At 42.9% G+C, this 27,360-nt stretch overlaps 1 protein-coding gene across 2 annotated transcripts in view; it reads right to left on the bottom strand.

Moving 5' to 3' along the window:
- Window positions 1–569: 569 nt before the first annotated feature.
- LOC138580897 (gastrula zinc finger protein XlCGF57.1-like) overlaps window positions 570–27,360 on the bottom strand; it is a 134,432-nt gene continuing 107,641 nt past the window's right edge. For both annotated transcript variants that reach the window (XM_069651805.1, XM_069651804.1), the window contains exon 2: window positions 570–3,595. In XM_069651805.1, coding sequence (XP_069507906.1) covers window positions 2,117–3,571 — 1,455 coding nt within the window. In that variant the 5' untranslated portion in view covers window positions 3,572–3,595 and the 3' untranslated portion in view covers window positions 570–2,116. The remainder of the gene's footprint in view (window positions 3,596–27,360) is intronic.

Consider the following 27,360-nt stretch of genomic DNA (forward strand, 5'->3'; position numbering starts at 1 on the left):
TTTTTTCGGTCTGCTTACCAAAAAAACCTTTGGAATATTTCCTTCCACTCGCTTGGTGTAAATCCCTCCTCAGCTGAACCTGGAAACCCCTCACCCTTTCCGATCTATGCGGAGGCAATTCAGGGGACGCAACCTGAGATGGTGTCTGCCATTACACCATTTATGACAGTACAACATGTGGGCCTAGTTTCATAATAGGTGATCACCCATCAATGGTTGCCAGGCGCAGCAAATCAACTCAGTAACAGAAAGTTGTAGATATTCTAGTAGATGGTTTAATACACAAAGGTTCAGCATAAAACCACTAGTCTGTAGTGGGCTACAACACACTCCAGGGACAACCTGGTCCTGCTTTTTGATGCTCCCCATTTTGGAGGTAAGAGCATGGCTTTGTCGTATTTCTCAGTTCCATGTATGGCAAAGGGGGACAAACTGGCAGCTAAAAATCAGAAAAGGTACAGAGACTGTACACAGGAAACCGACTCCATTACCATGATGAACTCATTACAAAGCAAATTAATTTTACAATATATAAAATGCATTTAGAAAGAAGACTGCAAAATGAAAAATTTGGAAGTAAATGGTTTAATTTTCCGTATGAAGATATCCTTCCAAATAGTTGAAACCACGCTCATAGCGCACGACAAAGCCTTGGAGAGTGTGCTTATACTACATTTGAGATCCACGTATAGCCCATCCAAAAACATTCAAATCTCATGCTACTTACTGGGAATAGTAGGGGGCACAGTCATCCGAGTGGCATTGGCTAGTATAGCATCAGCAGTACCAGCCAATGCAGCTGTTGGCATCCTTGTGGGGGCCAGGAATAAAGAGCATGGGCTGCATGTTAAGTTTCCAGAGATGGCAGAAGAGCAGTTTGTAGACTTAAGATGAACCCCCGGGATTGTTTCCTCCCTGGGTGCAGTTTGTTTTTTCTCTCCAACTAAACGTTACCACTAGTCAAGGTGGCTTAGTTGTGGATGGTACAGCCTTAGCCTGAAGCAAAGCAAAGTAGTATGAAGCACAAAGAAAATGAAGAGGCAATCTTTCATTTTTAGAGGAAGTATGCTTGAAGTTAAGTCACAGACAGGGATTTGTGGGGAACATTCATAACCTCTCGAAAATGAAATTCCTATTATACTACTTTTAATTTAAAATAAAAAAACATGATTGTTCAAATGTTCACTACGCCAAATTTCTGGAAAAAAAGAAACATGCAGATGAAATGAGGACTTTTGAGAATAAGGCAATGAGCAATTAAATAACACTGCCTTTATGAGTTAATAACCTATTCCCAGTCATACATGAATCATTTCAGCCATGTCTCCTTATCTAGTACTGAATTAGTAGTTAGGAAGTAATTGATGTTTAAAATGCTAATTAGAAGTAACTGATGTTCCATAAAGTTACCAATTTTACTCTCACCATGTATTCTCAACCTTATATTTGGATCTCACTCCGTTTAGATCCCATCTAGCTCTTCTCATTATGTTGGCGGGTGATGATTTAATAGGGAGAGAAAAATCGACACCAGACACCAACATCCATCATAGCACCCACCTACTACCTCAGTGAATTTAGCAGTCAAGACCATCACATTACACCCACTCCAGAGATACTCCCCTCACACCATGCTACCACAGTCCTCTGGCATGCCACTAGCACGCACAACTCCCCACAACTTTCGAAACTCACAACCCCACCATATGATCTCCTACCGTTGGCCTACCTGCAGCAGCTCACACTCACCACAGCTTCATCCCCTCATTCAGCACTTGGGCAACAGCATGTGGAGAGAAGCCTCTCCACCACACTGCCCACTTGCTGTTATGATGTCATTGCAGTTGCATCGCAGGAGTCCGGCACTGACATGAAATGCATCTCCTTTCTCTTATTAAGCATGCAGGCAAGTGGCAGCAACAGGGAAAAGGCTGCCTTTGCAGGTCCTGTCAGAGTTTGGAGGTAATCAAATAACTGTAGAGAGCGGCTAGAAATTCCATCGAGTTCTCAAAGGAGAACAAAGATTTCTCCTTTTCTGCTACACTATGGAAATATTTACACCAGGTCCAATAAGAAGAAATTATGTAGCTGGAAAAACAAGAGGCACGGATGGTGGTTAAATAAATGGGGAACCAAGATCTGAGCTAGCAGTCTTTGAAGTCTCCTCTGCAACTTGTGGAAGCAGCACTGTTGTACAAGCTGGGTCTGGCGTCTTGATAGTCTCTTCCACCACTGTTGGCAGAGAAGCCATTGGAGGAATTGTTACAGGCACTTTGCAGGTCATTTCCACCTTTGTTGCCAAGTGTGGTGATGGTGGAGCGACAGCCCCAAGAGATTTGAAAATGAATGTGGCAGCCTTCAAAACTGCAGGTCGGGAGGTGAAAGTAGGCGTTTCCAAAATACCAATATTTGTATGCTCATTAAGATTATTATTGTCCGCATACAGGTTGTGAAACATGGGATTCCCAGTTCTCCTCTTTTCACAGTTCATAGCTCTTTTTTCTAAGAATTCGAAGTAGTTTTCCATTATTTTGCCTATTTTTTCCTTACCGGCCAACACACGGTTCCTGCAGAAACCCATCTTCCTTTCGGTTATGTTGTCTTCAAGGAGACCAGGACATCGCTGGTTTCTCTGGTGAGTAAGAAGATGTGATTTCTGACTAAACCTCTTCTTACATACAGTGCAGGAAAAGGGCCTAGTGTGGACATTCTGGTGTGCATAAAGAACTCTTTGCAGACCAAAGCTCTTGTTACATTTTGTGCAAGCATATGGTTTCACGGTTAGTGTTTCCATACCACCCTCTTGGTTAGATTTACTGTGGATTTTTTGATGACTTTTAAGATTTGCCTTTAGGCTAAAGCTCTTCTCACACTGGCTGCAGGAAAAGGGCTTCAAGATTTGTCTCTCCTGGTTGCCTGGGGTGTTGGTAGATCTGTGGATTTTCTGGTGTCGTACAAAATCTGCCTTTAGACGAAAGCTCCTATCACACAGAGAGCAGGGAAATAGTTGCAAGGCTTGCTGCTTCATGCCGTTCTGCGAATTAGAGCATTTGTGGATTCTCTGGTGTAGTACCAAATTTGCCTTTAGACTAAAACTCCTATCGCACTGCAAGCAGGAAAAGGTTCTCTCTCTTTTAGCATTGTCACTATGACCTTTTAGGTGTCTTTGGAGATTTCCATTCTGACTAAAGCGCTTTCCGCACTCAGAACAAGCAAAGGGTTGCTCTCCACTGTGGATTCTCTGGTGGATTTTCAGATGGTACCGATTACCAAAGTCCTTCTCACATTCAGTACAAGAAAACGGCAGCTTTTCTGTATGAATTCTCTGGTGCTTTAAAAGCATACTGTTCACCATAAAGCCCTTTCCACACTCTGTGCAGGAGAAGGGTCTGTCTTTTTTGTGGATTCTTTGGTGATTTACGAGAGTTGACTTGAGATTGAAGGTTTTGGCACACTTTGTACAAGGAAATACTTTCTCTCCAGTGTGGATTTTCTTGTGCAGTGCATAATTTCCTGTTTCAGACAAGCTGTTTTCCCCATCTATGTATGCATCTGCATTGCTCTCTTTCATTTTCCCAAGTAGGTTCCCCAGCCACTGCACGTTAAAAAGAAAAATATAAAATGTTAATTGGTGAATCACTGTAAAAATATTTTACGGAGAAAAGTATGTAGACAGATGTGCAAGAAATATTAAGATTGGCTAAAAAACAGCACTAAATATACATCTTATTTTCTGTTGTGACACACAAAAAGTGAAAACATGTTCAAAATTAAGAACTGGAGCACCAGGTATATCAAAACATTGCTAATTTGCTAATCTTAATAGCATTCAAAAACATATCAGCTCGTTCTACAATTTTTAGTTTTAACTGATTATTGCTCAATTTATGTACAGTATGCAATAAACTTACTTTGATACAAAGATAAATAACTTTTAAAGTTAAAAATATTGTGATAATGAATCAGATGTCAGTTGTCTTGTTAATTATATGACAATTTGGAGAGGCTTGTGTGACGAATAGCAGGGTTTCGTCACTTTTACCCAGAGGGGTGCGTTTCATTGTGAGGTTATGGAGGTGAGCCCGGCAAGCAAGATGCCCCTAAGGGTGGCGGTCAGCGGGACCTCACAGGGAGAGACTCCTCTTCTGGGGATAAGAACTCCCATTCCGTTGAGGAACTCCCTCCAACCCTCTCTGTTGAATAATTCATAACATCCAGTGCACCAGATAAGATTTTTTTAGGTGGGAGTATTTTACTCCCCATTTTTAAACTTTGAGAGTAAATGTGATTTTAAGAGAGTAAAAATGACTTTTCTCCTTTGCAAGAGAGTAAAATGTATGTGAAGTCCAGTCGACATGTGCAAACACTGTATGGAAATCATTACTATATGGCAGCTTTCTGCATTGTGACAGAATACACCTTTCATTATTTCTCTAAGGTCTGGCCATTTGATCTCTCCTGTTCCAGACCTAAGAGAACCCACTGCACCAACCAGATCTGCGTTCCCCCATTCAAAAGAGCCAAAGCAGGCGGTGCTAGCTTCCAACACCTAGCACCTAAAAACTGGAATGCCCTTCCCACCGCTCTCAGAAATGAAAACTCATACCCCATCTTCCGCAAAAAGTTGCAAACCACTCTGTTTTATTAATCCTGCTCTAACCATCTTTGACTGCATGCGCCACAAATTCAATGTTCCACTGTAACCAAGGAACCTGCATCTTTGTCCTTACTCATTGTGAATGTTGACCAATCTCTTATGTGTAAAATGTAATCCTAAGCCTTCTGCAACATGCGCCACGATGCCTCATGGCCGATGTGCGCTACATACATTTAAATAAATAAAAATAAATATATTTAAATGTTGAAAAAAAAACTAGCCAATTACATAGTAAAGCAAGCATGAATTGTATTGTGTGCTTTTATTTTAATACATTCATAAAGCGTGCGCATGGACCTGTAAGCTTCAGGGCGCTGACGGACATACAACAGGAAACATAAAGGGACGGAAACACTCAAGAGGAATATGTGGAGAGAAGAGAGTCAGAATCTAGCCAGTCAATAATTAAGACAAACAGCCGAGTCGTCAGCCTCTTTTTAAAAACATCTGTTGACTCAATGCCTCTTAGCTCCAATGGCAAGTCATTCCAAGCCCTAGGGGCAATGGCATAGAAGGTTCCCCTCGAGGGCTTCTTATTCCTACACCTTGGGATCACCAAGAGGTCCCGTGTGTTAGACCTAAGTGTTCTTCCATGATATTTATTTGAGAGAAGAGTCTGCATATATCCAGGCATCCTACCCGGTCTGCATTTCTGTGTAATGACTAAGACACGGAACAGAATTCTTGATTCCACCGGAAACCAGTGCAGTGTACGTCTTGCTGTAGAGAAATGATCTCTACGCGAAAGACTCATTAACACCCAAACAGCTCCATTTTTAACAACCTGCAGTTTCTTGCAAGTAGTTTTGTTAATACCAATCAGAGGACTTGAACAATAATCAATCTTGGTGCCCACTATTGCCCTTGCAATAGTCTCTGCATTAGTGTGGGATATATAGGGTCTCCAATGGGCCAGGAGCTTGATGTAATAAGCACACAATGACACAATAGTCCTTACATGGGACTTCATACTGAGGTGTTGATCCAGTATAACTCCCAGGGTTTTGACTTTTTTGAGCGGACTCAATTTAACAGATCCTATATGGAAGCATTCATATGATACACCCAATTTCCATATCATGTTAGGTGACCCAACTTTTTAATTAAGGGCAAATTTATTTTGTACCATCCAAGTCTCCATCAATAAGTATATTTCATTAATCAGAGCTTCATCTAGATCATGATTACCCGAGAGGGGTATGATACACTGCGTATCATCCGCATAATTCGTAAAACTCACCCTCTCGTGTGCTAACATGGCACGGAAGGGCACTGTAAAAAGGTTTGTACAAACAGGGCGAAGTACAGGAGCCCTGGGGTACCCCAATGATGACTGTTATGGGAGCAGCTTCCGCCTGCTGGGCAAAAACACAGCTTTCCTGATTATTGAGAAAAGACAAGATCCACTTAGTTGCTCTAGAGGAAAAGTTTGTAACCTCCCCCAACCTGGTGGCCAGAATGTGATTGTCCACCAGGTCGAAGGCTGCTGACAAGTGCAATAGCATCAGCAAAGAGGCTTCCCTGCTATCCATGCATTTCGGTAGCCTGGATTTAGTTTAGTTCTAGTAACGCCGTCTCTGTACCAAAACCGGCCTTAAACCCAGAATGAGAGTTATTCAGAATGGGGTGTTCTTTCATGTGTATAGAAATGTGTTGATACACCACCTGATCCAAAATTTTCTGGAGAAATGGGGTTTTCGTAATGGGCCTAAAATTATTGGGAATGTCGGTAGATAGTCCATGCTTTTTTAGTATGGGAGTGACCCAAGCCTTTTTCAAATCCTGAGGGACAACCCCAGTTTCCAGAGAAGCATTAATAAACTTACAAATTTAAACCAATAAAGTTGGAGAACAAGTGTTGATGATCATGGCTTCCGAAATGTCATTTTTACATTTGGTGGCCTTTAGCTGGTTAATGAGTGGTTCTAGTTCATCAATTGATATGTGAGTAAAATCAAAGATTGGAATAGATGGACATCTCTTAAAAACCTGGTCTGGTCTCTGAGTATTAACACTCACAATCTTGGCTTGTTTCTTGACAGTGTCTAACTGAATATTAGTAAGGTTGATTTGCATAGCCTGCTGGATCCCCATGCACCAGACTTTATCCTTTAAAAACAGTCCTGGGTTCGCAGATTGTTCTTTCAGGATTTAAAAAAAGCTCCCTAGTGTCAGATTGAGCATCCTTAATCCTTTCATTGAAAATATTTTTTTAGCTTCAATAATTGCTACGTTATAGCCCTTAGCCTAATTGCTACTTTATAGCCCTTAGCCGCAGTCTTATAAGCTGACAAGGCCACCATAGACCTCTTTGATTTCCATTCGACAAAGAGTTTAAGGGTGGAACTTTTTAATAACTTTAGTTCCCCAGTAAACCAAGGGTTAGGTTTTAGATCCTGCTTATACATCTTTTTCTTTAAAGGTGATAGAGTATCCGCAACTACCTTAAGACCAGAGAGGATGTGTTCTGCCATGCCTTCGGTCGTAACCAAAGCGAGTCTTGGGAAGCTAGCATAGGTTCAACTCTATCTCTAGAGATGTGCTTAAGGTTCTGAGTCAGAACCCCCACCATGTTCTTGTTTTTCCTTTTCCTAGGAAAATTTGCTGCCACTGTAAATTCCACAAAAAAGTGGTCTGGCCAGGGACACGGTGAGACCGAAACATTAGAGGTCTTAACTTTATGACACGCGACCCAATCTAAAATATGCCCTAAACAGTGAGTGGGCACATGAATTAGTTGCTCAAAACCAAGATCTGTCAAGGCAGTTTGTAATTCCAGTGCTACAGCATCATCCTTGTGTCCCAACCACAGGTTGATATCACCCATAACAATGAAACTCGACCTAGGTTTCAGTAAAGGAAGAAGATAACCAGTAAGGCCAGCGATAAAGTCCTCCACCATATTAGGGGGCCTGTATATCAGCACAACATTAATAGTCGCTTCTGCGTTTTACTCCATCCATGATATGCATTTTGGTCTCCCAAATATTAAAAGACAGTCTATAAATGAAAGCCACACCACCACCCCTGCCCATTGTCCTATCATATCTGATCATCCCATAACCAATGGGAATCGCCAAGTGAAGAGCGGGGGCAGCAGCATCATATGCCCAAGTCTCAGTAATTACGCATACATCAATAAGGTTTGCCTCAATATATAGGCTACTTCAAGAGCGTGTTTTAATAATCTTGCGTTTGACATAAGGAATTTGATTTGTGAAATGGATGAAATCCCAAGTCTACCCCTTTGAGGTTTGATAGCAGAATTGTCTTTTGATGTTTAATGAAAGTCCTCATTTCCTGGAGCTATTACTACCTAATGGTATGCCAATGTTCTGATTCAACGGTGCAGAGAGGCAGGCCCTCCATGCTAAATTCTATATCTAATCTCATGGTCAAATGTTCATTTATATAGCGCTTTTGGCAAATAACTGTACATAGGACACATTTATCACAATTATAACTAAACCAAAGTCGGTACTCCCTTATCGGCCTTGAAAGGATGAAAGGCTGGGTTGGCCTTGCCAGGATTTGAACCTGCAACCTACAGATCAAGCGCACATTGCAGCAACAAGTGTTCAACCAGCTGAGCTATCTTACTGGCTAACATCCTTCAGAGGTTGGTTAACTGAGCATCGACTGAGGTATAATAATAACAGTGCCTGGATTTTGGATGAACCAAGTCCAAAACGGGGTGGCGCCCATAAAGTCGAAAAAGCCAGGGACAGGAACTGGATAACTCGGAAGGAAGCTGAGTATCTGGTTAAGAAAGATCCTAGTGTTCCTTTGTTTTATATCTTGCCGAAGATTCATAAAACATTATTGAATCCTCCGGGTAGACCAATAGTTTCGGGAACAAATACAGTACTGGAACCTTTGGCCAAATTTGCTGATTCCTTCTTAAAAGGGTATGTCAGCAAAATGAAATCTTATGTCCAAGACTCTATGGCTGTTATTAAGTTGATCGAAAACTCACATTTCAACCCCCATGAGGATATTCTTGTAACTCTGGATATTGTCTCCTTATATACCAAAATTCCCCAGTCATCCACTTTGGATGTTATTGAGGAGTTGTTGGTAACTAAACGCAGCACCGGAATGACACCGAATTCTTTTATTCTGTGGTGCACGGAGCTAGCTCCAACTGAAAATTATTTCCAGTTCGATGGCCGCTTTTACCAACAGGTCCACGGCACCGTCATGGGCTCAGCTGTGGCACCTTCTTTGGCCAACCTTTATGTTGATTTTGTGGAACATATGAGTATCTATAGTGAACAGAATGTCTTCAAAGAATGCATCTTGCTATGGCGTAGGTACATTGACGATGTACTGTTAATATGGCATGGCGATGAAATCACTTCACATTCTTTTTTTGATTGGTTAAATGGGATTAACCCTTTTTTGAAGTTTACTATTAACTTCAATAGGGAACATATAGATTTTCTCGATCTGACCATCTATTCTAAACCGTGCAATAATGTATTGGGATTGAAACCTTTTCACAAGAGCACAGACAGGAATTCTCTTCTCAGATATGACAGCTTTCACCCCAAGGCCCTGAGGGATAATCTCCCTTTCGGACAATTTCTCCGACTCAAACGGAACAGCAGCGAGAAAGAAAGGTTTGAGTCGGAAGCTTCAGATTTGAGTCATAATCTGCTTCAACGGGGATATCCCTCAAAAATTGTGAAGAGATCGCTGAAAAGGGCCTCTAATAACCATCGGGAAGCCTTGCTAGAATATAGACCTAAAACTAGCCCTTCTAAGTCGGACCCTCTAGTTTTTGTGAGCACTTTTAATCATCTTTCCAATCAAGTGGTCAAGATTGTCAAATACACTGGCACCTGTTAGCGCACGCTAAGATACCAGTGCCTACTCCACGGTACGCCTTTAAAAGGGGCCGCAATGTTAAGGAGATGGTGTGCAGAAATGACATCAGTAATAAGCTCAACAAACAAGCCACCATCACTCAACAGTGGGGGTTACCGAAATTGAGGGGACATGCCCCATGTGGCATGTGTGTATGCTGTCCCCTGACTAGACGTTCCACCGAGGTGGATATCGGACTTCCAAGACTCTGGGAACAAAGAGGCTTCACGAATTGCAAATCGAGTTTTGTAATATATGCAATTTGGTGTCCTTGCCGTAAAATGTATATCGGCAAAACCGAGCGAAAAATCAAAGTTCGTATCAGTGAACATAAGAGCTGCATCAGACTCAAGAATTTAACAGCCCCGATGGTAGGGCATTTCATAATGCGTAACCATAATTGTGAGGACCTGAGATGGACTATATTAAAAAAGATTATGATTACTAACAACGTTGCTGTGGATAAACAGACTTTATCAAAGGAAGAGACCAAACTTATTTTTTTGAGTAAAAGCCATGTGGTGGGCTTAAATGAGGCAATAGATTGGAATTTTTAATCCATTACCTGATCGGGTTGCAACCCGGTTTTTATAATGATGGCTCGGTTGTCCCCATTGATAGTTATCACCTTTGATATAAGTTACAGCCTTTCGGGAATGACAGGATTGGTTATGTTTACATCCTACAATTTAGTGTAGTAGTTGCCTGATGTATGCAATTGTATCCAACACATGTTGGTGCTTGTTTCCCTTGTCATCCGTGTGCTATTTTATCTCGGTTTTTGCTTGTCTCCCCTTTTGATAATTGTGGGTCTTTCATTCACACATTCGAGACGCATGGTCATGTTTACCAGCGGCATCTCACTGGCTGAACAACTAGCCGTCCCTCCTTTTAGCCTACTGGAGGTGTTTCTCGTTGGCCCGGCTCACGTTACGTGCAAATCCCGCGTGTGTCACATGACAACACGGGGCGGTCCTTTTAAACCGGATCCTTCGAGCCGGACTGACGGATACACCGGCCGATTGGATGTATGCGGCCACCCTGGATGTCTGTCAGAAATCAATCATTAAGGTACGAGCGGCTACTGGGATAATTCCCATTGAAACTCCGTAAGAGACTCTCGCGTGAGCGCGGAGATTATGTGATTATTATATTTTTTTGTCATCTAATAGTCACTGAGGCCAGAGGAGTTTTAGGGACAGTTCCCCTTGTCATTCCTCTCCATGTACCAGGCATTTTTTGCTCAAGAGCAGTTACTATGTTATATTTTTTTCGACTTCGCAATCCGTACATACTTGTAAACACTGGACGCACGGTACACTCTTGCGGCTTACACTCGTGGGTTTTGTCCCTTGCTTTAGACCCTTTAGCGGTGAACGCATATATGGGACGGAGGTCGAAACCATGTGTGTATATACACACGATACATTTTATGTATTAGATGTTTCAAGCAGACATGTAATCCTGGTGCCCGTAACTTTAAGAAATATTTGACAGTTTAATTATGATTCTCTGGTCCACTTCCCTCTGTGATTCTCTTCTTTGTCTGTGTTGTCCCAGAATCCCAGACCTTCATGGTCCCGACTAACCTGGCAACTGCGGTTGATACCATTGTATTAGAAGAGTTTTTTTCATAATACGATCGAGACTTTTGCATTGATTGAAAAGAGGTTGACCACTTTACTGAGGTGAGTTTGTTTCCCGCCGGGACGCTTATGCATTAAGGAAGTATATTGTGGGGACTGGCATCCCTGATGGGTTTCATTTTAACTTAAGCCGCCCTCTAGACTTTATGCTAATACATGGGATTGTTCTTGTAGTTTTCCACGGATCCACATAGTGTATGGCTTCTTACTTTGTTTTGGTTTGTGTTTTTTCACTTTTGCGTTCACAGACAGGTATCAAGTTGCCATTACTCTTGTACTGAACACAGGTTGAGACTGCTCCTTCTAATAAACTAATGAATGGACGCCGGTTGACTCCGCGGTGACGCAATGCTCCCATCGGTATGATATTGTGAATCACCCTTGTTTGGGCACTCCCATTACAAAATTACAGAATACGGAATGTAAGTGTCTTTATAATGTTGGCTTTTTACTGTGGGATTTCCCTCATCCTTTGGTACTTTGACTCTATGGCCTTTTTTGGTAACTCGAGGTGTCACCCTTCGGTGAGGTATTGCTTGTTGGATTTTGAGTATCTGAGAGGTACCACGAGGTGTTGGTGATGGTGGATAGATTATAGAGGCCCCAATTTATGATGGTGTCTCCTATTGATTTGTGGATTCCGGTCCGCTTTCTGTTTTCATTGTTGAAGAGAGTTGAGAGGTATTAATAACCTAATCTACGCCACGTTTATTGAAAATACGATGGCAGTAATGGTCAATCATGTAATTAGAGCAATTTAGCCTGGTTGACTAAGTGTTCTTTTGTTTGCATTTAGGTGTACTCTGTTGGTGTATTCTACAAAATTCCTTCTTTTCTATGTACAATTCATCTGACTCCGCTGGACCATATTGCCCCTGAAGAATTTCTGTCTACTGGATGATATACAGAAAGAAACATGTCGGGTTGGGGATGTACTGTTATTTATTAGCAAAATTAGAAATCTAATCCACCCGAGCCAAGAAAGTCCATAATAACATGGAATAGGCTCTTAGGTGTCATATTAATGGTTCGTACTAATAAGTGAATAGATGCGGTATAATGATGTTTTATATTTGAGATTTTATTGAGGACAAATTGCTTTATTATCATATGGATTATGATTGAGTTTTTGTATGATTAGTGTATGTATGTGGTATGGTTGTAGTGTAGTTGGATGTGATTTATGTATGAGAACTGTGTATCAGATCAGTCCATTAATGAATTGTAGGGACTGGTCCACATGAAATATTGTTGATACTAATGTTGGTGTATGTTTTTATTAAAATATGACTTTTTCTAGTGATTTATTCAATAAATGTCAATAAATAACAAATATTTAATTGATTGAGCGTCTACTGGGTTGAATTTAATTGTTTCACCTCATAAGAATTGTTAAATGATAGGCGTATGCACCTCATGGTTGTTGTATGTACTCAGAATTTAGTATGAGTCTTTAGGTTTTGTTGCTATACCAACAGAGGCTACCAGAACACTTTACTACTGTGACCTTTTTTGTTAATTTTACGCTTGTTCTTTCCAGGCCAGGTCACAGTAATTGGATATTCCTGGTATCCCCTGTTACTCTAGTTTTTGGCCATGTATGAAGCGCTACATAAAGTTAAAGGGATAGTCCAGTAAAAAATGTTATTTAAAAAATAGATAGGCAATATTAAAAAAAAAATACTAGCACTTTTTTTTTAAAAACTTCCTATGTAAAATTTTGAGCTATTCAAGCTCAAAATTCGGAAAAGCAAGCACATGGGCGCATCCATTTTGTGAAATGGATGCCCGCCTGTGCTGGCTTTTGCTTTTGCGGCACTAATCAAGGAAAAGCCAGCCAGCTGTAGTAAACAAAAGCTACCGCTGGGTGGCTTTTCCTTCATTGGTGCTGTACGCGGAGGACGGGGACCAGGGGCTGGAGGAGCCCGGAAAACTTAGAAATAAAACCGCAGCTTTAAAAACATTGTATTTATGTTTGCGGTCGCTTTTGAAGCGACCGCAAACATAAATACAACGTTGTGTTTGAAAACGATGCGGTTTTTCTTTCCAAGTTTCTCAGGCTCCTCCGGCTCGGAGTGGCTATCACTTTCGGTCTCCGGGGGAGCACCGGAGACCCAAAGTGAAAGCCAAGGCAGGCAGAGACACAACACGGTTGTGTTTACATGCCGCAGTGTTTCTGCCTACATCCGATTTCCCATTTGGGGCTCTCAGGCTCCCCACGGGGCTCCCCCCCCCCCCGAGAGCCCCAAATGGGAAATGCTAAATGCTGCAGTGTTTCTGCCTAAATCTGATTTCCCATTTGGGGCTCTTGGGCTCCCCACGGGGGGCCCGAGAGCCCCAAATGGGAAATGCTAAATGCTACAGTGTTTCTGCTTAAATCTGCTCCTGAGAAACTTGGAAAGAAAAACCGCCGCGTTTTCAAACACAACGTTGTATTTATGTTTGCGGTCGCTTCAAAAGCGACCACAAACATAAATACAACGTCTTTAAAGCTGCGGTTTTATTTCTAAGTTTTCCGGGCTCCTCCAGCCCGGAAAACTTGGAAAAAAAACCGCAGCTAGTGTTTATTTTTTTAAAAAATAAATAGCACTTACCGAGATTCAGCTGCAGCTTTCCTACTCTGGTCTCCGGTCCCCGTCCTCCGCGTACAGCACTAATGAAGGAATAGCCACCCAGTGGCAGCTTTTGTTTACTACAGCTGGCTGGCTTTTCCTTCATTAGTACCGCAAAAGCCAGCACAGGCGGGCATCCATTTCACAAAATGGATGCGCCCATGTGCTTGCTTTTGCAAATTTTGAGCTTGAATAGCTCAAAATTTTACATAGGAAGTTTTAAAAAAAAGTGCTAGTTTTTTTTTTTTTATGTTGCCTATCTATTTTTTAAATACATTTTTTTACTGGACTATCCCTTTAAATACATATCTGGATTATCCCAGGGACAGATTTTTCTGAGTTACTATTTCAATTACAAATGTAACTTTCATTTGTTTGTTTTTGAAGAGCGCTTGCACTTCCTGGAGTCAGGTTTTGGATGTTTTAATTGTAGTCTTGAAGATTTGAGAGGCTAGAACACCTGTGATTGGTGTAAACTCACCCTTGAGCAAAGGCTCTGCTGCCACTGACTATTTATAGTAATGTACCCCATTGACTGCAAGGTTGAATGGATGTAAATTAGATTGTGCATATTAATAATTTTACACACCGTTTTTATAATTAGAGTGTAAATTAAATTATAAGTGTAAAAATGATCCGCCTTAGCATGATTATGCATGCAGCACAGGATCTCTGGAAAAAAAGCATACTTTTCTTAAATATTAATTCTTAATTGTAATTTAGTTTTCCATCTTATTAATTTTACAATACTAAAATGCTAGGAAAATAAATATGCACAGTGCTTTCGTTTGCTCCATGAGCATCTACACACAACACAGCAGAAGCTGAATGGAAAGAAAACATTCCTTTTATCACAGTGTGCTGTTTCTTTTTTTTTTTTTAACAACTTCAGAGAAGTACATTGTTTCAGAGGCTTTTATCCATGCCTTGCAATTACACCCGTGTAGATGAAAATCAAAAGAAGCCTTCTGGTTTCAGTCAAGTAACCTGACCTTTGCACTGCCCTTCGCTCTAAACTTGTGTGTAAATATACACCAGAAAATAATAAAGCGGTCTTATTCACACGATTTTCATGCGTAAAAAGACCTAGTATGCACCTTATCTGGAGGTCTGGTAACATCCATGCTTCAGAAAAGTCCATCAGAACAAACTACTGTGGCGTTATGTACCCGTTCGAAGGGCATCACTTGGGGACCGTTATCCCCTGGTGATGCCCTTTGAACAAGTATATAAGGCCATTATCACCCATTCACAAGACAGGAAATTATTGAAAAAAGTTTAAAAAAAAGAAAGAACACACTTACTGCTAGGCGCAAAGACCATCATTCAGCCGGGGAGAGCAATGCATTACAATCAATGAATGAGCACTGGAATGCTCATGGAAACTGGGCAAGGGGAAGTGGCATTCAGTGCTCCTTCAGTGCTTGCGATGGGCTGCAGTGGAATATGAGCCATTTGTTTAAAGCATGAGTCGCCATCTAGTAACAGAACGCTTTTCAATAAAAAGCAGATGGAAAGTCCATAATGCTTAACAAGTTCTTTTAAATGTTAAGGAAACACTGTCTAACAATAATGCGGCTTTACAGGGTCCCTGGAAAAGAGTAGCAAATCATCCAAAGAAAGACATATAGGCCACAAGAGGACTTTTGTGTAGATAAACACATTAAACACATCTAGCAAGTTTGTTTTTCCGGTGCAAATTATGAAAAATTAGTGAACAAGTGTTGAAAGCTCCAGTTTCCAGGCCACCAGTGACAGCTGACCTGCTATGAATCATAAGGTGCCCAAGCCATCTCCACTCGGTATTTGCAGCAATAGGATAATCACAGTAACACCAGGTAACATGACGCACCTTGAAAAATTCAAGGAAAAAGTAATTATTTAGGCACAACTGCAAGTGCAGCTAAAATGGAATAATGAATATTTATATTTTTATTTATGTAATGTGCATTTATAAGGCGCTTATAGAACAAGGAATTATGTTTCAAAGGGCACAGTTATTTCAAACCAAAGGTATGTTACACTTCAAATGTTAAAGATCAATGCCAACAGGTGTAACAAGCAGGCATCCTTCCACTACAAAGAACACACACACACACACACAAAAAAAGTTGACCAAGGAAATGTAATGCTTACACAAGAACAGTGAAAAAATACGAGTAAATCTCAAATAGTGCATCAAGTTAAATAAGTAGTACATAGGAACCTGAAAACAGTTTAGAATAAAACTACAAATGCAACATTGCAAAAGAGACAAGCAAAGAAAAAACAATGGAGGGAATAAACTGGCATAGGCTTGCAAACAAAAAACAGTAAAGCAAAAGAGCAGTGTTCAAGAATGGAGAAAGTTATTCACAAAACAGAAATGTGAGAACAGTGGGAAGAGGGAACAACAGTGCAAACTATTAAAGGGGAAGGATGTAAGAAGGAAAGAGGTGAGACAGACTGTTATGAGGAATTAAATTGAACATTACCAAAGAAAGATCTAGAACAATTGTGGAAATAGGAAAGGGGGTGAATAGAGGTTGATGAAGAGGAAGTCATAGGGGGGGGCGGGGTGCAGGGGGAAAGACGGGATAGAGGGAGAGGAAGAGATAGGGGTAGGAAGTGAGTGGTTGGAGAAGAACCAGAGTTAGATAAAAGTGAAGACCACTCATTACGTTGCGCAGGTAAAGGACGCCAATAATTTTGAATGGAAGATTCAGATCGGTGCCCACATATAGACATGATTTGGTGTGTTTCAAGTCCAGCATTAGCTAGCATTTGAATAGCTGTTGCACGGACACAGTGATTTGTGTAGATGGTAGACAAATTAGTGTGCACAGAGATAGTCTTCATTAGGGTCCCAAGAACATTTTTGCCAAGAGGCTTGTTAGAATACCATACAGTAGATGTGGAAAGATCGGAGGGTTAAGTTTAGAGAGGATAGACAAAAAATCAAGGGGCAGTGGGTGGTAATTTGGAGAGATAAAAATGAAGCGAAGAGACAGGACAGAAAGAAGAATTGGGACAGGTATACATTGCCCCCGGAAAAGAGTGCGGATGCGTTCAGCAAGGCATGCATGGTTCTTAGTGGGTTCATTAAAGGACAAGGATTCAAACTTTTTGCCATGTTCTTCAAAGGAGATGGTGAAGGCGTTGCGAGGAAGAAGGCGAAGTCCTTCACGGCCACGCCTTGAAAAGTGCAACTAAATGCCAAACCAGACTTTACATTGGAGAGTAACTGGATCAGTCCAATCAAAGACTGGAGAAGAGGGTAGGACCTATAGATCACCAGACGTGATGTGGTGTGTGTGTGAGCTATATTATCCAGACCAGTACGGAGAAATCGCTTGATAATGGAGCAAAAAAATGGCATTGGCTGGACGAAATTCCTCACTGCACAGAAGATTGAAAGGTGCATTGAAGGGTGGAAAAATTGAGTGCGGGAAGGTGTATCGCGCTCATTGAAGGGTGGTGCTGAAAGAATGGGGTTGAGGAGGGCTCTGATAGAAACCAGAGTCTGAGGATGTAATGTTTCCTATTACATGTGCGAACTTCAGCGTAACAGTGGCGAAGGAGGGAGCACAAGTTGCAAGAGATTCAGAAGCAAGTGGAATATGCTTTTCTTGCAGCCAATTCCAAAAGACCTCCAGAGCCCATTTTGTGGCTTTTCTGGTGGATTCACAATCTTTTTCTTCTGCTATTTCATTCAAAGCATCTTCATTGAGGGAACAGTGGCATGTTGCTGGTGGTAGGCCACCTGGTGGCCAAACAGAAGACAACAAAGATGAAAGAGAAAAGCAGCGCCTAAATGTTAAATGAAACCTGACGTGGCACACCATCTGACGTGTGAATGGAAACATCCGTAGAAGAAACGTTCTACACAGAAGTCAAGGATGCGACATCAGAGGAAGACCATGCCGGGCCTGAACATGGTGCGGATATGTCGGGAGAAGAGAGAGCAAGGCGCCACATTATTGATGAAGCAAAGAGCTGAGGATGCAGATTCCAAAGAAAATGTAACTGCGACAAAGATCCGGTCGAGTTATGGTGTGAGATGGAATCCTGTAGAAAGGTTGTAGGTCAAATGGAACGCAAGCTGTGATTGACCATTCCAGCCCGCAGTTCCACTGACCTGATTGGTGGGACGTGGATTCCAGGGTGCCAATGTTTGTTATTGTAATGTTAGTCCTAACATTCATTTTGAAAAATGTCTGATAAAATTACTGAGACAAATAAGAGAAGTGAGTAATCCAACTGTGACGAAGGAGCCCAGCCTTAAAAGAGAGATTACTCATCAAAGAGTGAGAAAAGACTTTGATGTTACGCTGGGGAGGACCCAGCGCTTAGATATAAAAATAGAAGGATTGAAGATGGAGAGTGAGGCCTGGGAAGTTCGAACCTGGGAAGAACTGGGAGCTCCTGAGGACCGGGAGAGCCCTGGTTGTGGACATACCGGCGAGGCATGGGGAAACCAGAGATCTGTGTTGTACATGGGAAGAGAACCCAGAGCAAAGGAGGACCAAGTGAGCAGTGGCGTGACCTGGGAAAGGTTGACTCTTCAGTCCAGAAACAGCACTGAGACCGCTGCATCCATGGCTACGCAGAGCCACACCAAAGAACCAAGAAGAGCTGGCGTGACCTCAGAGCTCATTCTGACACAGTTGTTCCAACCCTGAAGAGAGAGCCAGTGATGCTAGCCCATGAGCAAAAAGGTAATGGGCAAGGCGGGAGACCCGGAGAGAGAGAAAGGGAGCAGGAACACACTCAGCATGCCCGTCCCCATAACAAAAGAAGTGTTTAGGAGTACAAGAATAACTACAGGACTCAGCCTACCCGTCCCAGTGACTCAGCAAGCATTTCTAAAGACCAAGAGAAGATTTGTGTAAAGGATGTTGTTTACGTTGTTTTGGGGGAAATAAGGAAGCAAAGGAATACAGAAAGTCAAGATCAAGAGAAGGGACATTTGGGTTCCTTTAAAGTGTTGGGGAAAGGGAAACCGAGAGACACTTCAAGAGGACATAGCCCAAAGGCATGAACAAGCAAATATTGCAAGGAGAACAGGATCATCTGTAAAAGAAAAGGGGACGCCAGGAGGATGGAAGAGTTCCTGAGAAGAACTAAAGGAATGAATCCAAAAGATAGCCAAGAGCTATTCGAAAATCTGTTAGGGCTGAACAGCCTATCCAGGAGAAGGGAGTCATTCTCCTGGACTTTTGTTATTTCTTTATTTAGTGGTAGGACCAGAATAGATTTGTTTTGAGACAGAGGACAGACTGGTTACTTTTTGGATTTCACTACCGACAAGCACATTCGTTTTTTTTTAGGTAGTGTGATGAATCTAGCAAGCTTGTCACTACTTCCTCAGGGGAAAGCTCCCCTCGTGTGGCCAGAGAAAGGCAGAAGCTACCCGACTATCACCCTAGGGGTGGCTATCTGTGGGAGAACCACATGTAGGAGGACAACCGTTGGGTAGTTGATGTGAGCCTACTGGGTCAGAACAGGTCTTTACCTGCACTCCTTGGTAACACACATTGACTTTTTCCACATTCATCTATGGCATATTGTGGTGTGGATAAAGAATCTCCACCGTTTACTGAACACTGACCTTATGTACATCCCTCCCCCTTTAATAACACTGAAACAAGTACTGAGACTTCTGCACATTCCTCCACGTTTATAACACTGAGATTAGGAAGAGAGAAGAGTGATGAAGATCATTGGGAGCGGCAAACCAATGCTGCGTTCTTGTCACTGGAGATGTTAACAGGTGCTGTGACATTCAAATATGGAACACCTGAACAAGACAAGAGAATCAGCTGTCCAGCTGCTGGTTGGGACAAGGGAGGAAAGCGAGCTACAGACCGGAGCGAAGAAGCTGCCGAGGACGATGTCTGAGGAAGCCGGGTGTAAGATTGTTTGTCGCGCTGCCATCCCGAGCAGCAGGATCTGCCGAGTGAAGGAGAATGCGAGGCGGGAACCGAGAAGCCGGCGAGACGCGCTCCCAGGAAGCAGGCGGACAGCAGAGGAAACAGTGAGACGTAGGGGAATGCCAAAGCTGCCATAGAAGACCACTAAGCCAGAGAAGGAGATTGGGATACTGGGGCACTTCAGCGTGGAAGCTGTGTGCCGTTAGTAAATAGCAAAAACCCACACAGGGGAGCTGGGACATTTAACACAGTTGGAGAAGGGTTGGCGGCCCGACACATGAAAGATATATTTACCTGTATACAAAAGCAAGTGAATGCTAATCCAGAGTGTGAACCTGGGCTTTGCACTCGAATATTGAGAGGACTCAAAAAGTCCTGGCAGGAGAGTAAACCAGGTATACAGTGAGTCTGGGACCTGCACCCAAGTAGCAAAATAAGACCCTGGCAGGAGAGTAAACCAGGCATTGGAGAAACGGGGCAGAGACCCAGAGAAAGTGCTGAGAAAACAGGGGAAGAGCCCTCACACTCAATTGTGGACCAAAAGGGAAGAACCATACCCCTTTCTGCAAAAGTCAACAGGGGTCCAAAGAAATAACTGTAAAGTGCTGTGTAAACAGAGAAAACTCAAGGGAGGAGAAATCCCCTTTGGGATTGTGGAATATATGAGAAGTGACACTTTGAATAACCAGAAAAACTCTAGGGGAAGGGAAGGCCCTTCTCTAGTGGAACTTTATTCATTTTTCTTTTCTACACCTTAGAGACTTTATATTTGGAACTTTGGAAGGAAGCTGCAGGTGTTCAGCCAAGAGACATTCTGTTTATTTAGTTATTGTGTGGAGTTCATATGAACTTTTAACACAATTTATATCAATACATTAAATATAATCACATGATCAAATATCAAGAATCTTGACATTTATTTCAGCATCTTACTAATGTGAAACCAAAAATCGATATATAGAGCTACATGTAGGGACTTGAACTCCCTGTTAATGCCGTATGTCCAAAAGGCTGTAGACTTATTAATGGTATCAGAACAAATGTAGGGTTTGGACTAGTGGATGGAGGATGACAGAACACACAAGTGTTTTTAACTTGGTTTATATTTCCAAGTTTTTAATTTTATTTAAAAAAATCTTTTAAAAACATTATTAAACAAGATCATAATATAACGTAGCTCATTCTCTTTCTCTCATTCACACTCATATTTTCTTTAACACAGTCAAAAAATTGGTTTAAACAGAGTAACAGTAATAAATCTGTTACTTTTCTAATCATTAAAGATTAATAAAAGTCCCTTCGTTAGTTCAAGGTGACAAACATCTGTATGTTGTTGTTCCCACAGATTTATATGTCAACACGTGTTTCAGTTGCTATGGTCGAGCATCAACAGTCGTGGTGCTCCATCTGACTCACCTCCAGTTGAATCAGTCAGATGGAGCACCACCTACGGGTTAGCTCAGTGTATCATATTAATATGGATAAAGTTAATAAAAATGAGAATGACAGGAGTACAAAACACTGACACAGTTTATGTTTTTTACTATTATAGATGGTCTGGCTCAACCTGATATGTATGCAAGAAAATTGGTTGTTTTGTCCTGAAGAAGTATGCGATACCATAAGAGCACGATCGTTGATGATATTTCCAGGGTGAGTTTTTGCCAGGACCGGACGCCACCAGGGTCGGTCGCCCAGTTGCTACAACTTCCAACGCAGACCCCAAGGGCTGTGTGCCCAATATTGGGAGGGAAGACAGCAAGACACCTTCTTCCCGGCAAGGTCAAGATTTCCCAGAGGTCGTAGAAGAAGAGGTTCCTACAGACAGCCGATTGCTGCTGCCGGTGAGTACAACATGCGAGCAAGTGGGGTGGGGGAGAACCCTGTGCTTTTTGAGCGAATGGTGAGCTTTATCGAGTGATGCATAGGTGCTCCAAGCAGTAGCAGGTCTACAGTTAGAATTTGTGGGCAACCCCATACACAGGATAGAGCCTCAACCAATACACATGACTCAAGAAGAAGCGGTACTATTGCAAAGCGAACTGCTAAAGCTAGTAGACAAGAATGCGATAGAGCGTGACACACAAGGGGGAGTGGGATTCCTCAGTAATATGTTCCTGGTTCACAGGGGGGAGAAAATAAGACCAGTGATACATTTGGCTCGCATACAATAAATTCAAGATGGAGGGTATTCACCTGCTCCGAGACCTTCTCCCTACAGGAGATTGGCTAGCGCGGCTAAATCTCAAAGACGCATACCTCGCTGTGCCGATAGTGACAGCGCATCAGAGATTTCTTTGCTCCCGATGGAACAGAGAGATATGGCGCTTCATGCGTCTCCCCTTTGGCCTAGCATCCGCTCCTTGGGCATTTACCAAACTAATGAGGCCCGTAGATGCAGACTTAAGAGAGAGAGGAATACAAATCATTTATTTAGATGACATTCTAGTGTTCGGGCCAGACAAAGTAACGCTCACCAAGAATGTTCGTTGCATATTCAATCTATTATCCTCACTGGGCTTTGTAGTAAACCTAGACACGTTGCAGATTCAACCGGTGCAAAGGATAGAGTTTCTGGGGTTCACGATAGATACCTTGATAGCAGTTCTCGAACTTCCGGGGCACAAAGTGAGAGCGATCAAGAAAGAGCTCAGAGCAGACATAGCGAAGAAGGTTATTTCGCTACGAAGTCTAGCCAGGATAGTGTGACTGCTCACAGCCTCGATTCAGGCAATATTTCCCAGGCCTCTCCATTACAAGCTCTTCAAAGGTTCAAGATCAGACATCTTCAAGGTGGAGTAGGAGGCGCTTACCGAACTGCATTGGTGCTTCAGAACATGGAAGCCTGGAATGGCCGGGTGATTTTCGGCAACGTTCCAAACTTAGTGATAGAGTCCGACGCAAGCAGATCAGGCTGGGGAGCCAGATGCGACCAAGCAGAGACAGGAGGGAAATGGTTGGAAGAGGAATTGAAGTTACGTATAAACTGTCTCGAACTCCTAGCGGGTTCGTTCGCAGTACGAGCCTTCACCAAGGACCGGGTCAGATGTTGTGTCTTGCTCAAGATGGACAACATTTCAGCCGCACGCTACATAAACAAGCTAGGAGGTACCAGCTCCAGGATGTTAGTGGAGCTAGCGAAAAATGTCTGGCACCATTGCCTTCAACACCAGATTGCCGTAGCAGCAGAGTACCTGCCAGGGACAGAGAACAGGGCAGCAGACTGGAATCCACAATATCTTATAGACTCCAACCATTGAAATATACATCCGCAAATATTCAGACAGTTGCAGGAAATTTGGGGTCCCCTAGTGTCACACTCACCTGTGTCTCTATACGAGCCTCCCTTGACCCCGAGTCTTCACTTCCCCTGTTTCACCTGGAGGAATACCTGTCAAATACAAGGTGTACACTCAGACCTGAATTCACCCGATTCCCCTGGGCCCTTCCCTTCTCTTTACTGTGTGCTGTGATGTCCCCCTATGGGCTTACCTTGATCTTTAGTAGGGTGTGCACTCCATCATGCATTTGCAGGAGCGCGATTCACTCATGTGATTGGTGCCAATGTTTTGTAGGCCGAGTTCAGATGCCAAACACTGTTTTATGCCTTCACAGCGAGGCCGAGAGTTCAAGGCGCCAGTCTCTTCACTGGCTAGAAAGTCCTTCCCACAAGTGAACGTTGTGGAGACAATGTTGAGTGTCCTAAATTGTCCACATTGTCTTTGTTTGCTGGTATTTTTGTGGGCGAGTAGTGCTGCGTGCAGAAGCTAGCTGCTGGTAGGTTTGCTTCAGCGCCTTCAATTCAAGCGCGCCTGGTAATGTCTCTCCCTTTCCCTTGCAGGAGAAATTATGTGGTATTAGCGCCTCGAGTCCGGGTTCAGCGCTACTGGAGACCTCGTGGTTAGGTACGTTTGCACAGAGGCTTTTGGTAAGTATGCACCGTGCAGAGAGAGAGAGAGCGCAGTGAAATAAGTGTCTGTGTTATTGGAGCGAGCGCAATGAATAATGTCTCTTCTTTCTTACAGGGGTTTGTGTGCTCGTGCAACTAACCTGGATTCCAGCGTCGCAGGAAGATTCAGTGAGTATGCACAGCGTTACTGATGTACGCGTGTTAACGCTGTTCTTCTACAGGTGCCGGTGTAGAAGTCCCCTCTTGACTGGAGATAGCTGCGGCATAGAGTAAGAACCAGGTAAGCTGAAGCTGAATGATCCAGAGCGGGTAAGCAGAAGTAGGATGATCCGGAGCAGGTAAGCAGAAGCAGGATGATCCGGAGAAAGTAAACAGAAACAGGATGATCCGGAGCAAGTAAGCAGAAGCAGAATGATCCAGAGCAGGTAAGCAGAAGCAGGATGATCCAGAGCAGGTAAGCAGAAACAGGATGATCCGGAGCAGGTAAGCAGATGCTGGCTGATCCAGAGCACGGCAAGTGTGTTGCTGATACAGCTCACAGTAAGCAACACGAAGCACTGGAAGAATCTTGGGTGTGGTTTATATAGCCAGCCACACCCAAACACTAGAGAGCTCATGAGTTATCATGCACTTCCTGTTTGGCAACAGGAAGTGGTAACCAGGAACTTACTACAAACACTAGGAAGGAATGAAAGGAGGGATTTGTTATGGGTTCTTTGTGTGCCTATGCCAGGCCTGCCAAGCCTCCACCCAGCTTGCCCCAACTACCTGCCTGATACCCATGACACCTAGACACCGATCTATTTGTATCCAGACTGAACAAGCAGATGCACAAGTACTTCAGTTGGAGGATAGACCCGGGAGCAGCACAGACAGATGCCTTTTTGCATACATGGAGCGGTGCACAATGCCTTCCCGCCATTTATGATGCTAATGAGAGCCCTTGCTAAAGCCCACCGAGAAAAAGCGGAGCTGGTTATGAGACTACCGTTTTGGAAGTCCCAGGCCTGGTTTCCAGTAGCGATGGAACTTTCTTTGGATTTTCCGAGGATAGTTCCTCATCGGCAGGACCTTCTTCTCGGCCCGACCGACCTACCTCACCCGTTGATAGAAGCGGGCTTGCTGCACTTCATTGCCCGCAGGGTTTCAGGAAGAGATTAGAGTTGCGAGGCATTTCGTAACTTGCTGCAGAGTGTATCAGAGACTCCTGGGCGCCTTCCACTATTCGGAGCTATGGCGCTGCTTGGGACCGTTGGGCCCAATGGTGCACGGAACATGGTCTGGATCCCGTTTCGGCCCCTGTAGTCCACATTCTCAACTATCTAGCGAATAGGTTTCAAGATGGTTGCGTTTATAGAATACTAGGGGTCTACATACAGGTCAGCAGGACACGACAGAGTAGAAGGAGAACCGGGGGGTAGGGGGAAACACCCCGCGGTCGTGTGACTTTTCAAAGGGATGAAGCTGAAGATACCGCCAGAACCTAAATATGCGGTTTTATGGGACGTTAGAGACATATTCCGCCTCTTTCTCAGGTGGCCAGAGAATGATAGCCCGTCTCGCTGACAGCTTACAGGGAAGCTGGCGATGCTGCTATGTTAGAGAGTGTCAGATGTCAAGGCAAGGAGATAGACAGGAAGATATTTTATGCTGAAGGGGTAGCTTTTAGCATAGCGAAGAGAACGAAGAGTGATTCAAGAATCATTTCCTACCCTTATTTCGTATTGGGAATAAGAAGATATGCGTGGCACAATGCATAAAGGATTATGAGAAGGCGACAGCGCATCTTAGACCACAGCGTGTAACACAACTGCTTATAGCGCGTAGAAAGCACCATCACGCCGTAGCCACAGCGACTATTGCTAGATGGGTTAGGGAGGTGATGCAATGGGCTGGTATAGACTTGTCTTTGTTCAGCGGGCATTCAACTAGGGGAGCGATGGAGTCTAGAGCTTTCACAGCAGGTGTTTCATTACAAGACATACTGAAATCAGCAGATTGGACTTCCGAGCCAACTTTTAAGACATTTTATTTCAAGCCTGTATCAGAAATAACTAATAGGGTGGCAACAAGTGTTGAACAAGCATAATGCTCGCCTCCCGTCTCGACATAGAATGAAGATTGCCCAGGCTTACAGCACAGGGTAGTCTTGATTCTATTAAAGACACAGAGGCAAGCATTATATCCCACCCAGAATGGCAGAAGTCTTGATGCAAGTCTATAATGTAAGAGTGTACTGTACAAGAGCTTTGGCGCATTCCCACCCTCACGGTTTCTTTTCCATTCCTCGTACGAGACTAGCAGAAAGCGGCTTGAGAAAAGCAGAGGGACCGATTCCTTGGATCACAACAAAGGCACGTTGTCCCGTTGGACCAGTGAAGCTGAAGTGTCGAGGGACCTGTTGAGAGTTCCTAGTGTTGGACTAATTCATTTGGAGCAAGTTGGACGTTCATTGGGGAAGTGTTTTTGCCAAAGAAAGAGGAAAGAACCTAGGGCATGAGGCTCTTATACCCTAGGCAGGCACCTGATAGGTGGAGGGGAGGAGCCTCAGGACTACCAGGGACCACCAGGAAAATACCCAGTTTAAATGTTTATTGTTTTTACGTGCTGAGATGGCAGCAATAAAGAAAGAAAGCATAATGCTCGACTCTGTGTCTTTAATAGAATCAAGATTACCAATGCGCTGTAAGACTGGGCAATCTTCCTTAGCCTGTGTACTGCAACATTGGGCATTGGATTAGGTAATTCTGCGGCCTCTTATATTTATGGATAATAGTAGAAATGTGCATGTATCCTTCTAACATAGCTGTGTCCAGTCATACTTTGAAAGAATACTTTCGACATGCAAAAGTTCAGACTACAAAGCGTTGAGAAAAAAAAGTTTAGAATGCATTTTTTTTCATTTTATTGGTGTAAAAAAAGGTTTTTTTTTAAAAGAAAACAGGGGGTCGGGGGGATCCCCCCCTTTAAAAAAAGAAAAAAAAAAGCATTTAGATGCTTTTGTGTCAGAACTTTTGTATGTCTAATGTTTTACTGTCGAAACTATCAATATGAACCAACATAGCCAGGTGTAAATAGTTGTTATTTCAATCCCAGTACTCCAATTCTTTGTAAAAAAAATACTTCTTTACTAAATAATAGTTTATTACTATCATAGTGAGGCTCCCAGGCTATTTTCCTAAAAAGGTTGATATTCAATGCTTCGAAGTGGCTATTTCTATGGGAATTGTCAGAATAATAATTTGCTCCAAGAGCGGGCATGTGGGCGATAGACGCGATTTCAGATAGAGTGCACCTCGCCTTTTCAGGGCTTGTTTACAGAGGGAGATCAAGCCCAACTCTAACATTAAATATTCCATCAGTGTGGAAGTTGGCAGATTTAGGATACTACGCCAAAACTGTCCCTCCAATCTATTCAACCATGAGCTATCTCTCATGGTAAACGCCTCAAAGCCGTGTAGTACCCCTGGGTAAAAACACTGCTTATAGATGGTCAGAATACCCTCTATAGTACAGCCAACAGTCTGTGTTGCAAACTTTTTAAACAAGAATGTGAGCTGGCACTCCTTGCTGCTTTTTGCATCTATTATCCATAGGTAATCTGCTCTCACGCTCTTCTCAAGGCCTAAATATAAACAGCTGTTAACATACTTGACATTCTGTGTTGCAATAGTCATTTTAAGCCCATTTATCTTCTTGCTCACAAACAGCTTTGCCTTTGTTTTATCAGTGTTTACTGACAAATCATTTTCGG

The sequence above is a fragment of the Ambystoma mexicanum genome, chromosome 3p, assembly GCF_040938575.1.
Source record: "Ambystoma mexicanum isolate Mex_15411 chromosome 3p, UKY_AmexF1_1, whole genome shotgun sequence".
In the NCBI taxonomy this organism is placed as follows: domain Eukaryota; kingdom Metazoa; phylum Chordata; class Amphibia; order Caudata; family Ambystomatidae; genus Ambystoma; species Ambystoma mexicanum.